The sequence below is a fragment of the Mustela erminea genome, chromosome 2, assembly GCF_009829155.1.
Source record: "Mustela erminea isolate mMusErm1 chromosome 2, mMusErm1.Pri, whole genome shotgun sequence".
NCBI classification, from domain to species: domain Eukaryota; kingdom Metazoa; phylum Chordata; class Mammalia; order Carnivora; family Mustelidae; genus Mustela; species Mustela erminea.
Genome location: NC_045615.1, coordinates 70,185,377 through 70,210,221, shown reverse-complemented (window position 1 = coordinate 70,210,221; position 24,845 = coordinate 70,185,377). Strand labels below are relative to the sequence as shown.

The following is a 24,845-nucleotide window of genomic DNA, read 5'->3' as shown; positions in this document are numbered from 1 at the left end:
CATGCCAATGGCAAATATGTCTTCTAAATGATACAGCACTTACTTGAGATAGAATATTCTAGGTAAAAGATAAATACTCATTACCAATGAATGATGAAGGAGGACATCTAGAATGTTGAACTAAGAATGACACTCAGCTTAAGTTCAGGGAATTCTGTCCTGCATTTTAGACACATTATAACTTCAAGATCTGATGGAATAAGATTATACACTCTAAACTGTAAGTTATCTAGAAAGTTTTTAGGTGATTGTAAAGTACACAAACATATCTCGCAGATATTCTAATGTAATTGGACATGGGAACTCTGAAAGCAGAAGAATGCAATGTGAAAGAAATAACAATATTCAGCAAATCCAAATTCTAGATGGTATTAGACTTCATTAAAGAAAATATTTGTAACCTCTATTTTATGAAAGTCCTATAAACAGATCATGTGCACCCCACTGAGACCACCTCCTCCTCAGCTCCCAGAAATCCATGTAACCTATTCACTCCTGCCCTGGAAGAAGTCTTGGTCAGATCTCAGAGCTTTGGTACTTCCTTTGAGTCACAAAAACAGTCTCATTTCAGAATTAAAAAGTTCTGGCCAGTGTAAAATCATTTGAAACTTCTCTCCTCTGCCAAGTCAGGTCTGTTTCATACTTGAGAGACTCCAGGGACCAGAGAAAGGTATAGTACCCAACACTTTGTCACCTCACTTCCTCTCCCACTCCCTGGTTCCTGTGTGTGGCCCTTTAGGAGCTATAAGGAGATGTGCTTATTTGATTTCACTGGTACAGTTCTAATCCAGACTGCTACTGTCTGAGAAATGTGTGATTACTGATCTCCTGGGACATTTTTGTGAGTTTTGGGGCAGTTCTTCTTAGGGACCACTCGTGACCATTTGGCTAATGATGGCCATATTTCCCCTGTCTGGATGGCCATGTTTTTAGCTGCCTTTCCAGCTCCTGGGCTTCTGCTATTCTACTCTACTTTTGGGTCGCATTGGCTCTCCATGTAGTTCTCATGGGGATTGTCCATTGTAAGACAATCTATCCCACTAGCCAGACAAAGTTTCATGCCTGTAGAGTCCAATTTAAATAGGAAGCTATTCTTGTTTTTCTCAAACTGTAGGAGATGAATCTTTTCAAATATTTCTCTCAGACACACCTTTCTTCCCTCGATTTAGTGCTCTTGAGTAAGCTTTCCAGTGTGGGGTAAAAGGGGATGTAGAGTGTTCTGAGGATTCTACGCAGAACAGTCCTCCCTCATGTTCTCTTTGTCTGCTCTTGTACAGCTGGAAGTGAGAAATGGGCTCATAATGGCAGTATGGCTTCAACTGACCACTTGACAAGTCCTGAATATATGGTTTTAGCATCTTGTATCTGAAAATGTTTAGTTTTTAACCTTCAGAATTTCAATTAAAAATGAAATTATTTTATTTTAATATCTTGTTTCAGCAGTTTTTTTTAATTTAGGTAGCTACATTAAACTTCCTATTGTATGTGTGTGTGTGTGTCTTTTTGAGTGTCTATAGGAAATAAAAGCATCCACAAAATATGGGTAAAATAGAAATATATGATTAAATATATAGAGACAAGAGGAGGTGTCTTGAATTTTTCAACTTGGGGAGTATAGTTCAATAAATGATAGTTTCACTTTCCATCTCCAACTTGAAGGGTATTATTATTATTATTAAATCTGTGATTTCTGATTTAATTATTAGTTCATGAGTAGTTAGACTGTAATAAATTACTTTATCTTCCAAAACATCAATCCATGTCCTTGTGCCTGCTTAATAAAAATGCTTAATAAGTACATTCATAATGGATATGTTTAAGTACCATGTCTGATCTAGGTATTTTTCCCCCTAAATATAAGCATAAATCATCTCAAATATGTAACATTCTCAGGGGAGAGAGTATGTATGAATTATAGTTCTTCACTTTTATAAGATTTGCTTTTTATCCTTAATTCCTTGCAGATCTTATACTGGAAGTCATTCTTTTTCTCCCTCATTTTCAAGTTGGTGATATTTTTGTTATGATATTTATGTCATAACTAATGTAATATAAGTTATGTACAGCTTTTTAATGAGTAGCTTAACAATATAAATGAGTATCTATTTACTTAAAGTTAATATAAGTTTTGTGAAGAACTTTATTGTGTGTGATTTTTTTATGTTCAGAATTTGAACAATGCTACCTTTTTCTACTTTTTTTGTAACTATAAGTGAGTGTGGACCCAGAGATTGCAGTTTATGCAGTTTAGGAGATTCTCCCTAAAGAGAGAAAACAAAATTACAAACACAAGATGAAACTCAAAAGGAAATATATATTTAGAATGAAAACAGTCATGAGAAATTATGAATTTTGAGAAGCTGACATATATTGCAAGGCAAAATGAAATTTAGAAAAATAGCAAAAAGTTGCTCTTTCTCCTCTGTACACCGACACTTGTGGGATGATTTGTAGTGCAAGTTCATGCACTGTGGTGTCCTTGCCCTCTCATCTCACCACAGGCTGGGAGGTGGGTGTATTCCAGGAAGCATTCTTCCTTTGGGATGACCAGTCATAACACAACTATACCCACAAGTGGCTGTGAACCAGGTTTAAATATGTTTCATTATATCCAAACTAAATTGTATCCTCCACTTAGCTTCCCCTTGGCTAGATCTCAAAAATGTTTGTGGCCACTATAGGATCACTAAATATAAGGGGAGATATGATTGAAGGGAAGAGGTAGTGGACGGAAACAATGATTATAATTGATTGTCTTGAAACACCTTGTTTTGCAGGTTTTATGAGAACATATGATCATATAGCTAAGATCCTGTTAGGGGCCTGAAGTTTAAGATTTCTTAGCTTCACAGTTACCTCTTCATGAGGGAAACTCATGAACAGAAAAGTGAATAACTGAATGTTCCAGATGCTTAAAGGAATGATGAAAGTCCATGTATCTCCTTTCTTTCCTTAATTCTTCTAAATTGTTATCCAGGGGCGCCTAGGTGGCTCAGTCAGTTGAACATCTGACTCTTGATTTCTGCTCAGGTCATGATCTCAGGGTCATGGGATCAATACCCGCATAGAGCTCTGCACTCCTCATACAGTCTGCTTGTCCCTCTCCCTCTGCTTACCACTCCCCCAAACCCTACATCCTGCTCCTGCTCACTCATTGTCTCTCTTCCTCTCTCTCAAATAAAGAAGTAAATAAAATCTTCAAATTGTTATCCAAAGTTATTTTTGTCTTTGTTTTTAATGTATTAATATATTAAACTACATAAAGAAAAACATCCTGTGAAAACTATATGTTTTCTCCTTTTCATGTTTTGAATAAGTTGTGTGTATTTGATTAGTAAAAAAACATATTTAAGAACAGCAAAATATATTTACCACAGTAAGAAAAATTTATTTTTTGTGAAATCGCTAAAGTAAATGCTCTCTTGTGTTACTATGCAACTGCCTATAAAAATCATCTGGACCAGTGGAAAAAATGGTAAAACGTGGATTGTATTATCTTCAGTATGCCTTCTTTCCATTCTGGGTCCCTGTGGTCTCTAGGTAATAAGTTTAAAAGATTTTAATACAGAATGTCTGAAGTGACTTATCTCTGTTATGCCTAAACATGAAAATGGAATTGTGCAGCTAAATTCTTCTAAAAACACAAGTAAAAGTACACTGAGGGGAGAGTACTATATAGACCAAATTCTAGAAACTGAGGACAAAATAAGATACAAAATTCATCTCATTACCCTTCTACAGGAATATGATCAGAGTAATTTTTAAAATGCCATATGAGGGTGCCTGGGTGGCTCAGTGGGTTAAAGCCTCTGCCTTCGGCTTGGGTCAGGATCTCAGGGTCGTGGGATCGAGTCCTGCATCGGGCTCTCTGCTTAGCAGGGAGCCTGCTTCCTCCTCTCTCTCTCTCTGCCTGCCTCTCTGCCTACTTGTGATCTCTGTCTGTCAAATAAATAAATAAAATCTTTTTAAAAATGCGGGGCTGCCTGGGTGGCTTAGTGGGTTGGGCCTCTGCCTTCAGCTCAGGTCATGATCTCAGGGTCCTGGGATCGAGTCCCGCATTGGGCTCTCTGCTAGGCAGGGAGCCTGCTCCTTCCTTTCTCTCTCTACTTGTGATCTCTCTCTGTCAAATTAAAAAAAAAAAAAAAAAAAAAAACTTTTTAAAAATGCCATATGAATTGGGGCACCTGGGTGGCTCAGTGGCTTAAGCCTCTGCCTTGGGCTCAGGTCATGATCTCAGGGTCCTGGGATCAAGCCCTGCATCGGGCTCTCTACTCAGAGGGGAGCCTGCTTCCCTCCCTCTCTCTGTCTGCCTCTCTGCTTACTTGTGATCTCGTTCTCTCTCTCTCTCTGTCAAATAAATAAATAATCTTTTTAAAAAATGCCATATGAATTATTAATATACAATTAAAATAAAGATATAAATTTAAATATCTGTAATTCTTAATATGCATCAATGAATATCCTCATAATTTGTTTATATAAAGGTTTATTTTGGAGTTTTGTTGGCTCAGTCGGTAAAGCATGGGATTCTTGATCTCAGAGTCATGAGTTCAAGCCCCACATTGGGCATGGAGCCTACTTAAAAAAAAAAAGTTAGTTTTTTATGATGTTAACAGTTACTTGAGCAAAAACAGCTTAAAATCATATTACTGAATCATCTATCTGTTCTGTGTGAACTCTCAGTCTGACACCTTGTGTTCTAAATGCCATGTAGGGAAGTTTGCTCTCCTCCTGTGAATATGCCTTGACTGTGACTTGCTGCAGAGACTTGTCCTAGCTATCTGTCTTTTCTGGATACCACTCTTCTGGTCTTTTGCTTCCTGATTTGTTTCTCCTGACAAAATCCTTTAAGTTCCTTGCCTTAAAACGTAATGAGTGATGCCACCATGTTAAAATGAGAGTCACACAGGCAGGAAGAAGCACCTCCTATGAGAGGCTTTGAACTTAAGAGGAAAGCTGGCTGATGTCACCTAGTACTCAAGGGGTGTAAGCAGGGTTTCCTATCCATCTCTTCCCTTAATCATCTGGAGGATATCTACACTCTAGCAAGAATTTTTACAGCATTTTCTGCCCCATGCCTAAATTCTATACAGTTACACTGCCTCTTCCTCTCAGAGGAAAAAGCTCAATTCGTATTCTTTTAGCATATTACCTAGAACTAATGAGAGGCTTACTAGGAGATTCTCCTAAGATTTCTGGTTTGTCGGAGCAGAATATTCCCATCCCTTGTTACATTCTTGGTAGGTATCTAGATATTCTATATATTCTGTATAATCATATATTAAACATTTATATGAAAGTATTTTACATAAATTAATGCTCACTATTTGTAGTTCTAAGAGGCCTGTACATATTGTGTGCTTGCTTAAATTGCTACTCAACAAAAGCCTTTTAAAATATTTTGTCTTGCATTTCATAATTTTGTGTAAAGCATTGTTTTCATAACAGATATAATGTCATGTATCTGACTGAATGTCATTGTTGTGGGGCAACTGGGCAGCTCAGTCAGTTGAGTGGCTGCCTTTGGCTCAGGTCATGATCTCAGGGTCCTGGGATCTAGCCTTGGGTCAGGCTCCCTGCTCAATGGGGAGTCTGCTTCTTCCTCTCCCTTTGCCCCTCCCCCCAGCTCATTCACTCACATTCTCTCTCTCAAATAAATAAAATCTTAAAAAAAAAAAAAAGAATGTCATTGTAGTGGAAGAAGAAAAACATTTCTCCTACAGGATAGCTTAAGAGTGGTACCATCAAATTTCACTGTTTATTCCTTTACATTCCTAGAAAATAGACTAAATATATTATCCAGTAGCTTTTTCTGAAATAATATGATACGATAAATTATTTGTCAGACATCATTCATTTTGGATGTGTGAAATGAATGAATAAAATTTATATTTTGGATATAAAACTAGTCAGTTTAATTTGTTTAAAAATTTTACATGCACATTTTCCCCTTGTATTCTTGTTTTTGAGATATTTAGATTATACTGTAACGCTGAATAACTATGAGTTTTTGTTCATATTTTACTACATTGATTTGTCTCTTTTTGACCATAGATCTCAGTGGTTATCCCACTGTTTCAATTAACAATGAATGCCTAAAAAGCATTATCATATGATTTTATGGATAAGTTATTTTCATAGTATATTAAAGTACATATAAAATTATTAATGCTTGGTGGAACTAATAACATCTGTTAAGAATTTTGTTATTTTAGAGTTACAGGTTTCTAGTAATAATAGAAATAATGATGGTGATACCATAATTTATTGAGTACCACTTTGTCCCAAATATGCTGCCTGGTGCTAGATATTTTATGCTCATTTTATAGATGACTCTTTTGAGAAGTCAAGGAACTTTGATACCCAGCTAGTTGTAAGTGGTAGAACCAGAGAGCAGCTCTTGGGTGTTCTGCTCTGAAACCTGAGGTCTTTCCATCCCTCTGGGTTGTCTCTTTGTCTAGTTCTGCACTATCAGGAGCTTTCATGATGAGCCTTTTATTTTTCTGGCCCTTGTGGACAATTCCGTCTTCCTCCACAGGTGAAACTTCAGAAAGAAGGTAAAATGAAGTAGATGCCTGGTTTATCTCCCATGTGATGGATGTTTAAAAAGGTCAGGGAAAAGGGGTTTTCTGTAGAAATCATAAACCGTGGTTTGTGGTTCATATAGAATGAAGGTTTGACTGACATCATAATTCAGAATTTAACATTTGTGTGAGCTTCCCACACAGGGGAGAGGAAAAAAAAAGCTATTCACAAGGTCTCACTCCTAAGTTCAGATATATGAACTTTTAGCACATATATCTAATTCTACTTTACCGTGAAAGGAAGAACATTATCCTATATAATTATAGAATCTTACTGATTTACCCAGGATATTAGTGGGCAACAGAAAGTAGTGGGAAGTGACGAGTACCTAATGTCAGAAATAATAGAATCTAGGTCAAATAGTTAAAAAAAAAAATCAAATTAATGATTGGATTAAACTTGTTTAAAATAAAAGGATAAAATGAAAGATAATATTTAGTTATGAATTTTTAAAAAACCTTTGTTAAATGAATATGATAGCTTTAAATCCATATACATCATACTCAAGCTTTGTAATGAAGTGACCCCTTTAAATAGCTCTTCCTAACTTACAGTGTGGTTTTAAATCTGACCTACTTAAATGAACAGAATCTATATTCCTATCAAAGGAATGCCTCATTTAGCTTGAAGTAGTTTCTCTAACAAGAAAAATGTATTCAGAACGTAATTCAAAAAATCTTTAGGAATAAGTCCTCTGAGTAGCCACATTATAGTGCTTTAGAATTCCTGCACTAAAGAGACTATACCTTTTTTTCAGAAAAGGTCTCTTCAGGTTTTCACTGCTAGGTTATTTGTAATTATTGTATATTCTCATATCCTTGTTTTCATCTGTCCTTAGTTCAAAGCAGTTATGAAACAAGGAAAGGGAAGTTGTCATTAATTCATTTATTCATTCGACAAAGGTTTATTTAATGCCTGTTATGTGTACCTGAAATCGTTTTATGTACTGAAGATACAGCAGTTAAGAGCAGATAATGAAAAACATGTGAAGAAATAGAAAAGGTATAATAAACAGATGCGACAATATAAAACTTAAGGTAGTTTAGGTCCATTTTTTTTAATTGTCCCTCTTCTGAAAATGGATAGCCAGGCAGGTGTGGTTCTAGATGGCAAGCAGGGCTGTGACTTGCTTGAGAGTGTCGTTTCTTAGAAACCAAACAAATGTGACAAAGTTAAGAATCGAGTTGGGTTGGTTGTAGTGGAGAAACCGGAAAAGCAGGATTAACCTGCCCTCAAAAACTGATAGATCTAAGGCATTGATCTCATACTGGCGCAAGGATCAACCAAGGAGGTAGGAGCAGGGAAGGTAGCAGCTTAAGCTGGCAAGCCAGAAGGTCAGCAGAACAAACATTAATGATGGAGTTGGATTGTAAACATTCTTTTTTCATGGGCATGAGAGGTGACTCCTGCATAAATGCTATATAAGATAATTTTATGGGTGGGAATCTGTCTGTGAGGAGGGGCATCTGGAAGAACTCAACCCTCTTGGGTGTGGCAAATCCATGTCTTCCTTAGGTTGCATGTTTATACTCATATGTGTGTTTGGAGGGAAAGGGGTAAGTGACCAATTATGATAGCTACCCACCTCTCCCTGCCCAAACCATCCCTTTACATTGCCTGTGCTGACAAGGTGATTCCATATTGAGGGGTGTGGGACAGACTGAACACAAGGCAGTACCCTGTGGGCTTTAACACCTCTGTAGCCTCTGAGGGCTTCGCTGAATTATAGGAGAGTAATAATGACCCAAGGGTGTCAAAAAGTTTAAATTATTTTGTATGTTGTTTATTTAAGAAAGCAATGATTAATAGATTTATCCCCAAGAGGTTAATGTTTTAAGTTGTCATTTGGGGTGGGGGAGGTAGTTACCTTTGAAATTTACTTGATGGTATTTCACTGGCTGATGTTGGCTGGGTAAAGAAGTTGTTGCTTTATGTAGCTTTAGTGATACTCCTGTTTCTATGTGGAAGTGATTAAGGGCTAGCCTTTTAATTTTCATTTGTGACCAGAGTTATTTTCCATAAAGATTAAAATTTGATTTGGAACAGGAGTGAAGGATTTACTTCATTAGGCTTGAACTCACATTTAGGACCTTATTTGAAATAAATACCTTATTAAGGTTAAAAAGTATCTAAAAAGAATCTTAAAGCTGAGAAGAAGTGACTACATTATCTCAAAATTCTCAGAAACTTTTAAAATGCTGAGGTCTTTGTCCTGAGTAAATACTGTTACCTACTGATACCATGTCAAAACTGAATGCTGATGGGGCACCTGGGTGGCTTAGTGGGTTAAAGCCTCTGTCTTCAGCTCAGGTCATGATCCCAGCGTCCTGGGATTGAGCACCACATGAGGATCTCTGCTCAGCAGGGAGCCTGCTTCCCACTCTTTCTGTCTGCCTCTCTGCCTACTTGTGATCTCGGTCTGTCAAATAAATAAATAAATAATCTTAAAAAAAAAAAAACTGAATGATGATATATTTTCTTTATGGCATTGTTTGTAGAGTAGATCTTAGCCATATTGCTAACATCATGTATCTTTTCAGACCTGACAAATTATAGCCTGAAGGGTTGTATTTTTATTCATATAACAGTGTGGACTTGAGCTTCAAGGGAAGAAAAAAGTCAAACTACTTAAGTTTGAATATTTTAATAAATATTAAATGATAAATCATTCTGGTTCTATAGTAGCTGCAGCATGTGTGGATAATGAAAGAAAATCTTTAGATGATAATAAACAGTATTATGGATGTCTTTCATTTACATATGTCTTCATCAATTTCTTTCTTTTTTTTTTAATTTTTTATTTCTTTTCAGCGTAACAGTATTCACTGTTTTTGCACCACACTCAGTGCTCCATGCAATCCGTGCCCTCTCTAATACCCACCATCTGGCTCCCCCAACCTCCCACCCCCTGCCCCTTCAAAACCCTCAGATTGTTTTTCAGAGTCCATAGTCTCTCATGGTTCACCTCCCCTTCCAATTTCTCTGACCTCCCTTCTCCTCTCCATCTGCCTTTATCCTCCATGCTATTTGTTATACTCCACAAATAGTGAAACCATATGATCATTGACTCTCTCTGCTTGACTTATTTCATTCAGCATAATCTCTTCCAGTCCCGTCCATGTTGATACAAAAGTTGGGAATTCATCCTTTCTGATGGAGGCATAATACTCTATAGTGTATATAGACCACATCTTCCTTATCCATTTGTCTGTTGAAGGACATCTTGGTTCTTTCCATAGTTTGGCTACTGTGGCCATTGCTGCTATAAACATTGGGGTACAGATGGCCCTTCTTTTCACGACATCTGTATCTTTGGGGTAAATACCCAGTAGTGCAATTGCAGGGTCATAGGGAAGCTCTATTTTTAATTTCTTGGGGAATCTCCACACTGTTTTCCAAAGTGGTTGCACCAACTTGCATTCCCACCAACAGTGTAAGAGGGTTCCCCTTTCTCCACATCCTCTCCAACACACATTGTTTACTGTCTTGCTAATTCTGCCATTCTAACTGGTGTAAGGTGGTATCTCAATGTGGTTTTAATTTGAATCTCCCTGATGGCTAGTAATGATGAACATTTTTTCATGTGTCTTATAATCTGTCTTTTTGTCTCTTACCATTGTGAGAGCTGGGAATGATGAGGTAGGGATGCATGATTTTTTTGTTGCTGACTGAATTAAAAGTAAAGGAAATTTTAAATGTAAAACTTAATCATCTCTTTAGAAGGATAAATACAGAAATGTTCTTTTGGTATTAATAGGTACTTAATCACTCCTCCTCACCTGTCTTCTCCCTCTAAAGGAAAGTCGTAAACTTGATACCAAATGTGAAGCATTTTGATAATTGCTAAATTCTGGTTTTAATGAAAGCTTTAGTTCTATCATTGTGTTTGGAATGTCAGAACATGTCCCAGTAGTAGAGTGCAGAATGCCATAGAAGTCATAGGAGATCACTAAGTTATGTGACTGTATGGAAGAAAAGTAAATGAAGCGAAAGCTCATGAAAACATTGGCGCTATTATAAAGTTAAATGTGGCAGGCAATCTCTAAGATTGCTCCAGTGATCTTTGCTTCCTGGTATTCCTGCCCTTGTATACTTACCTCCCCTTAAAAGTGGGCCATCTTCATGACTTGTTTCTAACCCATCTAATATGGCAAATGTGATGGGATGTCACTTCTGTGATTAGGCTAGATATTTTGGTGGCAGACTCTTTACCAGAGAGGCATTGATGAAGCTAGTTGATGAAGCATGTTGATACATAACAAGGAAGTGAGGGCAACAACCAGCCAAGAGCTGGCTAGGAACCAAGACCCTCAACTCAACAGCTTTTGAGGAACTGAATACTGCCACCAACTATGTGGGCTTGGAAACAGATCCTTCTTTAGTCTGTAGATGAGACCCCAACCCTAGCTGATATATTCATTGCAGCCTTTTGAGAAATCCCAAAGCAAAGGGCTCAGTTAAATTATGCCCAGGTTCCTGACTCACAGAAACTGTGAGATTATAAATGAGTGGTTATTTTAAGCTTCTGTATTTGTGGCTATTTGTTATATAGCAATGTAAAACTAATACTTTGGTGTATTTATCAGCTGGGGCTGCGATAACAAAGTAACACATACGAGGGGTTAAACAACAGAAATTTATCTTAGCAAATTCTGTACGCAAGAAGTCCAAGATCAGAGTTTCAACAAGTTGGTTTTCTCCTGAGGGCTCTCTCCTTGCTTATAGATGTCTTCTCCCTATGTCTTCATGTGATCTTCCCTCAAGGTGTGTCTGTTCTAAATGTCTCTTTTTACAAGAACACCAGTTACGTTAATGTAGGGCTTACCCTAATGACCTCATTTTAACTTAATTACCCCTTTAAAGACCCTGGATCCACATACACACATTCTGAGGTAGTAAGAGTTAGAAGCTCAACATAGGAATTTTACTAGACACAGTTCAACCCATAAGAATAAGCTATATATAAAATTCTGTGATTATGTTTATCTTTATAGCTAAAACTCTATTACCACATACCGTTGGTAAAGATCTTTTGTCATCTTGTTTTTCTTTAATATATAGTTATCTGGTGATGTATATAAACATTAAATAATAATATATACATAATACATATCACATGGTATAGCATATGTATTTGCATATCCCTGCCTCCACAACAAAATTATAATTTCTATAAGCATATGTTTTACATAGGCTACTTTGCAGGATTTAAGGTAGTATTAGATGCTGTTTCAAATTGGATTTAAACTTTTGTGTTTACTTGTGTATTTCTTTTTTTTTTTAAGATTTTATTTATTTATTTGATAGAGCGCACAAGTGAGGGTAGCATCAGGCAGAGAGAGGGGGAAAAAGGGTTGGCCCCGAGCGGAGAGCCTGACATGGGGCTCCATCCTAGGACTTGGGGATCATGACCTGAGCTTAAGGCAGATGTTTAACCAACTGAGCCACCCAGGCACCCCTACTTGTATATTTCTAAATGAGAATATTCTAGAAGTAGCTTATCTTAAGAATGAGAACCTGTTAAAGAGATAGGGCATTTGAAGAATTTACATTTTACATTTACTTGAGGCACTTCTAGTTTTAGGCAATGGTAAGACCAGAGAATACCTGTCTTTATATTTCATAATACAGATATAATGGATACACTGTTAGATCCAATCGAATGCTGTGCTGATTCTTTAAAACACTATCTCTATTTGAGTTATTAATAATACCATATGCCCTCACTGAGTATAGAGATTACTTAAAACAATAACACTATACATATTTAAAATATTTTTTGAAATTGCTAAAAAAAAAAAAGTTATATGACACAGGTTTTTGGGTTTTTTTTGTAGAATATACCAGTGGTTCTCAAAGGTGTAGTAGATCCAGGAGTCCCTTGAAACCCTCTTAGAGAATCTACAAATTCAAAACTACTATCATAGTAAATCTAAGATACTGTATGCTTTGTGTGAGTGTGTATGTGTTTTGACATTTATACTGATAATACAAAAGAAATAGTGAATGTAATTGCTGGACCTTTGCATGAATGAAGGTAGTGACATCAAACTATAGTACTCATCTGTATTTTTCAGCTCCATGCACTTACAGATTAAATAAACCTTTCTTCACTGAGGATTTCACATGATGAACCAGTTAAAATTATTACCATCATTAAATCTTGACCTTTGATTATATATCTTTGCAACATTCTACATGATTAAATGAGAAGAATGTGTAAAGCACTTTTGCTCCATACTGATATACAGTGGTTGTCTCAGGAAAAATACCTTGAAGTTGTTTGAGTTGTAAGCTGAACTAGATACTCTTTCATGAGGTACCATTTTTACTTGAAATTACAACTGAAAAACTGACTATGATTATTCATACTTAGGTTATTGAGAGACATTTTCTCAAAATGAACAAAATGAGACTGTTGCTTAATGAAAAACAACTGACTGCATTTATTGGCAATAACACAGGTCAGGCTTTCAAAAAAAAAAATCAGACTTTTGGAAAATTTGTATTTATCCATGAGAACATGAGGAATTCCAAATTTAAAAATTGTTGTGGTGATGTTAGTGGTGATACTGTTTTTATAACAGTACATAATTAAATGTGTCCATGTTTGGAAGAACCATATAACATACTAAACCAGTATTTTCCAAATGGTACATCATGTTATAAAATTATGCCTGGGTGTCAAAGAAGTACAATAAAGAGCAATGAATTTTAATGTAGCAGAATAAAATTTTATTACATTAGAAAATTTATTATATTCATGTTGAAAATTAATTTGATTTAAACATTAAAGTTTGTGACTATTGATATAATTCATAAAGTACATTGATAAAGTTTCAGATTTCACAGGGCAACTAACCTTTAAAAAACTATCACTTGTTTAGTTTTGGGATGATTTTTGAGAACAGTATACACCATTATTTGAAAAGGCTGTGACGTACTCTCTTCCAACTACATACCCTTGTAAGTTCAGATTCTATTGGTATACTTCAACCAAAACAACCTAGTACAGTAGATTGAATATAGAAGCAAACATGGAGAATACAGCTGTCTTCTGTTAAGCCAGACATCAAAAAGAGATTTGGCAAAGATGTAAAACCTTGTTACTCTTTCTTTTTTTTTTTTTTTCATTTCAAAATCATTTTTTAAGTATAATTGACACAATGTTATAGGAGTTTCAGGTGTACAACATAATGATTGGGTAAACATGCTCTGCTTACTCTAAGCGAGCTACTAATTGTCCTTATACATTCTTATTATAATGTCATTGACCTTTTTTTTTAATAACAGTATTTTTCCATGAAAATGTTATTGTGCTGGAGTTAGAAAATCAACATTTTGCTACTATCATAGTAAAGACTGGTTCATGCAGGAATCATCACAGAATGCACAATCTATAGGGGAATTTTGATGAAGACCAGGGTGTTTTCTTGGCCATAAAAAGTCTCACGATATTTTTATTAGTGACAAAGGAAAAATTAAAAGAGAATATTTAGCAGAGAAATTCAACAGCACATTGACCTGGCAATCAAAGTTACCATTTTTGAGAAGCAGTTGGACAGTGTATACTTCCATATGTGACAGCCGGAGGAGGATAGTGTTCTAGCTGAGAATGCATAGCCTAAATCAAATCATGAGCAAACATTTGACAATAACAAATGAGAATCATTCTTTTCTTTTCTTTTTTTTAAAGATTTTATTTATTTATTTGAAGAGAGAGAGAGATCACAAGTACGCGGAGAGGCAGGCAGAGAGGGGGAAGCAGGCTCCCTGACAAGCAGAGAGCCCAGTGCAGGGCTCTGGTCCCAGGACCCTGAGATCATGACCTGAGCCAAAGGCAGAGGCTTAACCCACTGAGCCACCCAGGTGCCCTGAGAATCATTCTTTTTAAAAGATAGACATGGTATTCTTCAAAACTCTCAGAATCTTGAAGATTCTTCAAATCTCTCAGGTCATGGAAGACAAAAAGTGTGGGAATACTCCAGAGTAAAGGAAACTAAGGAGAGATGACAACTAAATGCTCCATCTGACCCTAGGCTGGATCTGAATTAGGGGGCAAAAACCCTATAAAGGGCATCGTTTGGTTAAATATACAAAATTAACATATGGCTGGTAAAATATTATATTGATGTGGCATTTGCTGAAGTTGATAACTATACAATGACTTTAAGAGTACCACAATTTTAAGGTAATATACACTGAAATTTTAGGGGCAAAAGAGGCCTTCATCTTTGTAACTTACCTTCAAATTGTTCAGAAAAAAAATTAGGTATAAATATAAACACGTGTGTGTGTGTATGTGTGTATACATACACATATATATGTATTTGGTGTTAAATATGTGAATACATATACACATACACAGACATATATACATACATAGAATATAATTTTTTTAAATGGGCAAAATGTTAATAATAGATGTATCTGAGTAATCTGTTATATAAGTGTTTTTAGTACTGTTCTTCAAATTTTCTGTAAGTTTCAGTTACTTCCAAATAAAAACCAAATCATGCATTTAAAAGTTAAATGCAGTAACTTATGTTAATGTAATGGGTTCATTATTTTTTTAAATGAATTGATATATAGTTAACTTTTTTCTTTTTTAAGTTTTGCTTCTCATAGAGTAAGCATGAATAGATCTAATCCATATGAATAAAACTCTTTGGGGTCCTTGATAATTTTTAAGAGTGGTGAGGTTCTGAGACCACAAAGTTGGAGAACTGTTGGTCTAGACTATGTGTGGGTAGTTAGGTAAGTGTTCCTCTCCTCCTTTTAAGGCTATTTTATGACTCTAGTTAATGAGAGCTGAATTGGTAGGTAGATGCCACTAGTAACTTAACCTCTTTATGCCTTAGTGTTTATAATTTTAAAATAGAGATATAATATTGCCTATCCTCAGAGGAGTATTGTAAGGTGTAAGTCAGGTATCTATATAAGGCTTTTAACTATTGACCATTCTGCAGTGCTGTCTTTATTGGCAACGTGTGTTCCTGCTCTGTTATTGCTTGTTTTTGTCATTTATTATTATGCTTTGGCCAGTGATTTTGGTTCTAAATATATGTATATGAACCACCACAAAGAAACCAAAGAAGAGTATCAGATAGTTCATAAACTGCAAGTTTACAGTGCTCATGCCCCTTCAAAGAAATGGTTAGGGAAACATAGAAGGGTAAAGATGAGCAAGCAGTTTGGGATTTTTGGAAGTCTCTGATATAATAAAGAGCATCATAAACCTGGGAAGGGGGTGCCTGGGTGGCTCAGTGGTTTGAGGCCTCTGCCTTCGGCTCAGGTCATGATCTCAGAGTCCTGGGATCAGGCCCCACGTCAGGCTCTCTGCTCAGCAGAGAGCCTGCTTCCCTTCCTCTCTCTCTGCCTGCCTCTCTGTCTACTTGTGATCTCTGTCAAATAAATAAATAAAATCTTAAAAAAAAAAAACCTGGGAAGTTGGACCAACGATTGTATGAAGAGTAGTTGATAGAAAATATGACTGGACAGGAAATACCTATTCACTGGGGACAGACTGGAACCATACTTAGCACTATTTCCTTGGTATTTCAAATTCCAGATAGGCATTCTCTGATTAAATGTGTATGTGTATATTGGGTTATTTAAGTTGTTATAATAATATATACTTAAGGTAAATAAAGAATACTACTATTTTGTGATATTTTTCCTGTTTTCTCAGCCCTGTCTAAATTCAGCTCTATTCTGTATCTCACTCTATCAAGCATCAAGCTAATGAAAAAGAAAGGAAATTAGATTTTTAAACTATATTATGTTTACCTAATTGCAAATTATCACTCTTTTTAAAAACAAGTGTGCCTTTATTCTTTTCAACTTTTTCTCTTTTACAGATAACTATAACTGTTAATACAAGAAATTATCACTTTTCAAAAGATCAAAAGATACACAAATGTAAAGGCTTTATGTCAGTATGCTATTTTATTGTCTTTTAACCTTCTTTTCTAAGACTTGTGATTTATTTTTTATAAACAGATCATCAGAAACTAGAAAGAGAAGCTAGAATCTGCCGTCTTCTGAAGCACCCCAATATTGGTAAGGAAATCTTTCCAATGTATTTTAAATGTTAATGTTTATGTTATGTATTTTTTAACCACAACATGTGCTTTAGTAATATTACTTTAGTAATCTAGACTGTTTGCAACTTTTAAGAAATAAGTTCCTAATTTTTGGTTTTGGTTATGGTTACATTTGATTCTTCAAGAGTTTTTGAAATGTTTTTCAAAATGTAACAGTTAATATACTAATACTTTAAAAATAGTATAAAGTATTATTAATTGGGTAGTGCTTTTATGTATCTTCAAGGATTGTTCAGCTGCTGCTGCTGAAGTTTGGAGAGACGGAATTTATGTCATTATTTTAGTCAGCTAAGTTACTTTTTACCTATCCTGCAAGGAATTTTTTGTATAGTTAAATTGATTTTCCTCCAGAAACTAGTAAAATTATTTTTCTCTGTTATCCCCCATGAATTATGAAATAACAAGATAATGTTCAAAATTTAAAAACTGATGAATATAAGAAAAATAGAAGAAACAAAAGAAAGAAAAAGAATACAAAGAAAAACAATGAAAAGAACAAGAACATGATTCTGTTAGTGGTGTTGATTATTTTAGATCAATGTCACTGCCCCAGCTCTGTGAGTTTTATTGTCAGCCAAATTATTTGTGATGTAGATGTTATGAGAGAAGGAGTGATAATGCAGTAGAATTGCAAAATCATTCACTGAGAAAGTTTATAGCTCTTCTATTTTTGTGAATGGGACCATTAAATTTCTATTCCTGACTTGAAGTTTCTAGCACCCTGCATGCTTCTTAGATTCTTAAGTGAATGAATGGACACTACCAAGTAAATCTGGAGCATGAACAAACCAGCAGCTGTCTAATATGAACCTTCTGGTTGGAGAGAGAACAACTCTGAAATGTAAATCTACCTTTTTTTCAGTGTTTTACCTGATGGTCTTTGGCATTTCTTGGTTGGCTATCTTATTTTTTTGCAAGGGCTGTTATAACAAAGTGTAACAGATTAGATGGCTTTAACATAGAAATTTATTTTCTCATAATTCTGTAAGCAAGAAGTCTGAGATCAAGGTCTTAGGGTTTGTTTCTTCTGAGACTCTTCTCCTTGGGTTGACAGAAGATAGATGTCTTCACGTGGTCTTGTCTCTAATGTAAATTTTTCTTCTTATAACAGCACCATCATATTATATTGGGGTCCACTCCGATGACCTCATTTTAACCTAAATGCCCTTTCAAAGACTTCAAATGCAGTCACTTTCTGAGATCCCAAGGTTCAGACACAATTTTGGAGAGATACTATTCAGTCCATAATATTGGCTAATGAGAAATTATACAGTATGACCCACTATGGTTCAGAGAGCACTGTTCTTGCTCAGGATTAAGATAAAATGAAATTTTTGTTTGGTTCACTTTGTTATTCTTGTGAAGAAGAGTTGTTTTTTGTTTTGTTTTTAATCGAGGTCTTTCTGTGAAACTCTGCTTTTTGAGAAAATAAAACTGGTTGTCCTCATTTCCTCTAGGAGACCAAAGTCAGACATTCTAAAGACACTCAAACTAAAACAAGAACAATTTTCATTTTGAAACCCCATGCAGAATAAGCTTACTAACAAAGGGGAAGTTGTATACTGGGGAAATTTCTGAAGTTTTTTGACATAGACAGCACCATTAACACTCTGACACTACATGTAATTTTTTTCAGTGGTCCATAGCCGCCAATGCTGTGGCTTTTTGGTCACTTCACTTGAGATTTTCTTCGATCTTTCAAGATTTCAGGAGTACAGAAGCATCTATAGAAATGTCAGGTCCTGAATTCCAAGATCCATTTCTAATCACAAGAGATATTTTGTAGTGATTCTGTACTGGAAGATGGGAATCAATAGATTAAACTAAGACACACTCAAAACTCATAACAGTGGCAAATTACTCATATTATTCATTCACTCAGCAAGCTCATTTTCTGGGAATACAATAGGAATACAGCAGACCATTATACCTGCCCTCACATAGATTGCATTTTGGGGATAGACAGACAATAAGCAAAGTATAGGATATTATATTGTCATAAGTACTAAGGGGGAAAACAAGGGTGTGGAAATTGGTTTTGTTGGGGGATTATGATTTCAGATAGTTTGGTTGGGATGACGTAATTGAGAATGAAATTGGAATAAAGACCTTAAAAAGAACAGGAGGAAGCAAGTCATTTGGCTTCCTGGGGCGGGGAGCATCAACAGATAGAGGAAACAAACAGCTTGTGTAAAAACCCTGAGGCAAGAGTTTGCCTAGTTGATTCCACCAAAACTTTTTTTCTATTTGGAGAAATGTGGATGAATTATTTTTCATTCTACTTTACCTTAATTGATTATCTTAATTAATCTTCATGTTATGCAGTTTGACAATGTTGTATTTACTCATTTGAAGAGAAATGATTAAACACCAATAGTAATTGTCAAAAAATAATAAGCAGCAGTAAACAAAGGAATGGTTTAAAGATAGGTGCCATGATGGATATCTGATTATCCTGGAGAGCAGGGGCAAACAGTGCAGTAAGCAGAGTGCTGCTGCTCCTGTTTGTCACTCTTGGTTAACAGCTTCACAGGAGTCACTCGCACTGGTTCAGTTTCCTCAGGGAAAACAGCATTTGGTCTTGATTTTCCTGAAATAGATAAAGTGATACCCAGTGTGAGACTCTTACCTCTTCTTCATTTTCCTCCATTCTGTTATGTGGTAGGTTATCTTAAAATCTTTTAAAACTTGAAGGAAGGAAATACTACTTTTGACAGTTTTTCCTCTGGTGAAATTTTTGCTTGTTACTTTTTTTTTTTTTTTTTAAGTGTGCCTTTCTCTTGGCACAGAATCAATAATCTGGGAACTTGCAAGTAAAAGTTTTCTCTTGGAGAAACACATAAACCAACGAAAATTGGTAATTCATAAACCACTTTCTTTTCTTTAGTTTTTTTTTAATGTTTTTCTAATTTTCAAAGTAAAACACAGTGGAAAGTTTGGAAAATACAGTGATGTCTAAAGACGAAACCAAAGGAAATGACTTTTAATATTTCTTATATTCATTTCTACCTTTTGTTGATAAATCTTATGATAACTTTCAATATTCTCTTCTACATATTTTCATACCATTTAGGCAAACCATGAAAACATAATTTTTAAAATTATCTTAATAAAATTTATTTAGTATTGTGGTCATTGCCGGCCATGTTCTAGGCTCAGCACACTGGTGATGAAGTAGTAATCAAGAGAAACAGTATCTCTGCTTACTCAAAGGTCATACCCTAGTGTGAGGAGATAGGCCATAAACAAATGACCATCATTATAATGTCATAGAGGTTAGTTCTCTGCAGAGAAGTAAAATAGCATAAATTGACACCAGGGGATTGGGTGACTACTATCAAAGAGAAACAGAATCAGACATGTGTTTAAGTCAGTAGACAGATTTTATTCAATATTATTGTATTAGGAGAAAGAGCTGAGCTCAATTCCAAATACAGCAAAGACAACTGGAGTTTTATAGCCAGGGAGCAGAATGAGAATTGAAAATTGCTGAGAGGAGATATCAAACATAGGGCGATTCTTCCTGAACTTACTAAACTACTGACGAGATTCTTATTAAAGGAAGGCCAGAGGTTCAGACATCAAGGGTGAGGGATGAAGAACTTGATCAGATGTCAAGGGTGATCACGTATCAAAGATGCAAGTATGCTTTGTACAATTCTTTGCTAAGACTAACTTAGGCAGGTTGAGTATAGGGCCCAAGAAAAGGCCTAGTCAAAAAGAGGGCTCAAAGGAGCCTGCCTAATTTTGGGGATAGTCTTTGTCACTACATTGAGTGGCTTGTCAGGCAAGATAGTCTGCTGGCGTCATATTTAAATTGGGGCACCTGGGTGACTCAGTGGGTTAAGCCTCTGTCTTCAGCTCAGGTCATGATCCCAGGGTCCTGGAATCAAGCCCCGCATTGGGCTCTCTGCTTGTCAGGGAGCCTGCTTCCCCTCCTCTCTCTCTGCCTGCCTCTCTGCCTACTTGTGATCTCTGTCTGTCAAATAAATAAAAATAAATAAAAAAATATATATATATTAAATTAATATCTAAAAGATAAGAATCCATCAAGGAAAAGCTCAGGGAAACAGGGTTTCAGGCAGAGTAAATTTCCCCTGTTAGAGAGTCAGAGGATTGGTGTGTAGCTTACCATGAGTGAACGAGAGAGAGTGACCTGAGATGGGTCAAAAGGATAGGTAGATGCATGACCACATAGGGCACTGGAAATCAGGTTAGAGCATTTAGGTTTTATTCTAAGTGCAGTGGGAAGCCAGTAGAAGAATGATAAGCAAGAGCGCATCATCTGATTTGTTCTGCCTGCTGTGTGTAAAATGGATTGTAGTCACATGAGCACAATCAGAGATAATAGTGCCCCATTAGTTTCATTAGAATCCAGTGTTTATCACCCTTGGCTCCATCTTTTCGGTAAGAATTTAAATAGATCTCCTTTCTGTGTGCTCCTCATAGTTCATGAAAAGTACCATGCACTTTTTGGCTCAACAAATTTAGGAGTGTAGGCAATTTCCTAAGCAGCTCCATCTTTGCTCTGTCTTCAGAGGAGCTAGACAGACTATTTTGTTTGATCCCCAAATGAGAAAGATTATAGTTAACCTTCTCTTGAGGTGTTGAATCAATTTGGCAAAAGGATTTTACCTCAAGCTTCTATTAATTAGCTTATTTTTTTATCATTATGATATCCTTTATTTTAATAAAATGGGATTATTTTCTCTTGAGTTATAAACAGATATGTAATAAGTCAAATAATTTGAGCTATATGTTAGCATATCCAGTAAGTGAAGGAAAAAACTTTAAGGCAGTGAAATAAAGTACTTGAGGTAATAGCCAAATTGTTCTCAAAATTATTTTATATTTTCACTGTTTTTGTACTTGTTTTTTGATAAGCATTATTACTGAGGAATTTTTTTAAACCTATGGCAAAATCCAAATAACTCAAAACAAGAGAAACTAGGGAGATCAGGCAAAAATGCTCATTTAATGCAACTGTATAAATCTGAAAAGAAGTGGGCCAGGAAAGGAAAAGAGAAAATATCAGGAACTTTGATCTGATTCATCTGAGGTTTCAAGGGAGAAGATAACCACTTATTCTTTATTTGTAAGGAGATCAATATTTGAGACAACTTTTCAGTTGGTGGGATGATAAATTTTGTGGCTAGGCTATCCCATTCTCTAAAGACCTGAATTTACACTTTGTGTAGACTTCAGAAAGAGCAAGATGTTTTTGAAAGTGTAAGGGAACATTTATATTTGTAGAAGATCAATATCTCCTTTGTAAGGTAAGCCCTTTAGTGAGTGATATGGCTCAATGAATCCCAGTAGCTAGAGAGCTAAAGGAAAGGCTATGTGGCCTTTAATAAAAAGGAACTAGTCTGCTCTAGTGCCCTGGGCTTCTAGTACAATGAGTTAACCATTCTGAGATCACATCATAATATCTTAATGATTATCACCTTCCTACCAGCTCTCTCAGTCATTGCACCAAAACACATAAACACACTCATTCATTGTTGTAAGGCATAATAGATAAAGACGTGGTATTAATGGAAAAGTCTATAGACTAAGTGAACTCCACTTTATTCTGCTTCCGACACTGAGTCTGTCCAATGAACTGCTGAAGCATATTCCATTTGCTTATTAATGTCTAGTTGCTCTCTTTGTAAAGCAGAGAAAATATTTGCCATTTTATTTTCTTAGAATTATTAGGGAGAACTAGGTAGTTCATCTTTTTGGTGAGGAGTTAATAAACTTTGGAAGATACTTAATGTAAATAAACAGTTGGGTAAATTATTAAGGGGCATTACCTATACCATATACTGACTAATGGATCATTTCTTAATGTCTAGTAGATTTTTCCTGAGAGATATATACTCAACAGTGGAAAAACATTTCAAAAACTTTTATGTATCATTCATATACACATACATGTATAGTCCTATATATTCATATATCCATATATACACATGTGTGTATATGTGTATATATATATATAATCAGAGAATCACAATATTGCAGTAACAAAGATCTTATAGTTAATTAGTATAAACTCTCACATTTTTTTTATAATTGAGGAAACTAAAATTTTCTGTACCTATATGACTTATCCAAAGTCACAGTTCTTTAATGATGTATAAAGAGGTATTCATGTTTAAGGGAACCTGTGCAGCAGCAAGATTGAAAAGGCATTGGTAATAATTTTCCCTTTTGAGGAGAATTTTGAAGTTGTTTTTGCTTCAAATCAACCCTCCCCCCAAATAGGGAAAAAACCCACAGTAAGTTAAAAACTTCCAATACTAATAGAAGAAAAGAAAACTTTGGGTGAACGTAAGTAATACCTGTCTATTCTGTTATGGAGCCACACATTCCATAAAAATATACATAACAGCTTTTATGGTTTGACATATATAACAATACATAAAGTTCCATATGCTGACAGGTAGAGATTAGAAAATATATAAAGCCTTTACTTACTGTATAAGCAGGTTTTCCATGCTCAGGAGGGATAATTTATGGTATCTAGGATATACATAATTTCCTTTTCCTAAAATGTGAAACTGGAAGAACCCTTAGGAATTACCTAAATCCAGCGTAGATTCTGCACATGGAATTTTGGAGGTTTCAGTAGGAAGGTAATGCCCAAGGTCACTTGCGGATCTCCAGGGGGATTAAAAATGCACAATTTGGGACGCCTGGGTGGCTCAGTTGGTTAAGCAGCTGCCTTCGGCTCGGGTCATGATCCCAGCGTCCTGGGATCGAGTCCCACATCGGGCTCCTAGCTCAGTGGGGAGCCTGCTTCTCCCTCCACCTCTGCCTGCCATTCTGTCTGCCTGTGCTCACTCTCTCCCCCTCTCTCTCTCTGATAAATAAATAAAATTAAAAAAAAATTATAAAAAAAAAATGCACAATTTGCTTTGCATGCAGTGTTTTTCCTTTTCCCTGACCTTAGGAGGCCTGGTGTAATACCATAAAATTAATATTTTAACCTCAATCTTAGATCTACCTATTTTTTGCAAATAATCCATGAGTTAAATATCATACCTCTAATTTTCATTTTTTTTTTTTTTTTTTTTTTTTGCTTTTAACATTTTACCTTTTTGTTCTACTCTACCTGCAGTCCTCTTCCAGGTCGCTAGAATTTATAAGAAACTGCTCTAATCATATTATATGGACAAGCTTAAATTCAGTAAAAACTTATCTTAAATATTCCCAGTAGTTAGTTATCAAATGATTAAACTGCCTTATATGTACATCTGTTGCTACAATATTTCAGTTTTGAATAATTTGAAAGAGTCCTATGGGAAAGGAGAACAGAGTTAGTGCAGAGTAAATGTTAATTGATATGCTGAGAAAACAAAGTTAATGATTTCAAATGACACTCAAGTCTTTTTCAGTGTTATGAAAAATTGAACATTGCAAGAAAATAATACTTAAAGTTTTTCTCTATGACCTCCCCCATTATTGACAATTATGCCTAATATTCATAAGTTTGTAATTATACAAGAATAAGTAATTTTTGTTGCTAAACAACTTGCTCTACCAACTTTTCAACATTAGATAAAAGGTAATTTAATATAATTCAGTAGTGAAAAAGCAAGGTACTCTTGTTTTATGTTCACCTTTTGTTTGATTAAATCTCACCTCTTTATCTTGATTATTTGATGTGAAGGCTAAATTACTTCTCAGAATATCTTACTGTCTGCAGAATTGATTACCCTTTCTTAACAAATGTGAGAAATAGCACAGAGATATTTTTTCCCAGCAAATAATTATTCTCAAAATTTCTCATTATCTACTGTAGCTTTTTCTTTTTTTTCTTTTATTCATTTAATATGGTACCAGTGATGTACCCTTCACAATTCCTGGTCGAAAGTTAAATTCATCATCACCTTAAGTAAACAGACTATTTAGTAGAAAGATAAAATATGGATATAAAAATTATTGATACAAGATAACATTTTAAATTCTCTTTTAATTGATGAGTTTGGATATGAATCCATTTTTATTGACTCCTCTGTAAATAAATTATTTTTCCATATATCAATGAAATGGCCACTTCCCTGAGTTATATTAGAATCGTTGGATTTCATATGAAACTGTGGAGAAAAAAATGATTCTCCTATTACAAATGAAGGACAGTTTGTGATTTGGACTTACTGGATA

General features: G+C 35.4%; 1 protein-coding gene across 18 annotated transcripts in view; it reads left to right on the top strand.

The window, feature by feature from the left end:
* CAMK2D (calcium/calmodulin dependent protein kinase II delta) overlaps window positions 1–24,845 on the top strand; it is a 342,624-nt gene that overhangs the window by 85,245 nt on the left and 232,534 nt on the right. For all 18 annotated transcript variants that reach the window (XM_032333246.1, XM_032333240.1, XM_032333255.1 and 15 more), the window contains exon 3: window positions 16,588–16,647. In XM_032333246.1, coding sequence (XP_032189137.1) covers window positions 16,588–16,647 — 60 coding nt within the window. The remainder of the gene's footprint in view (window positions 1–16,587; window positions 16,648–24,845) is intronic.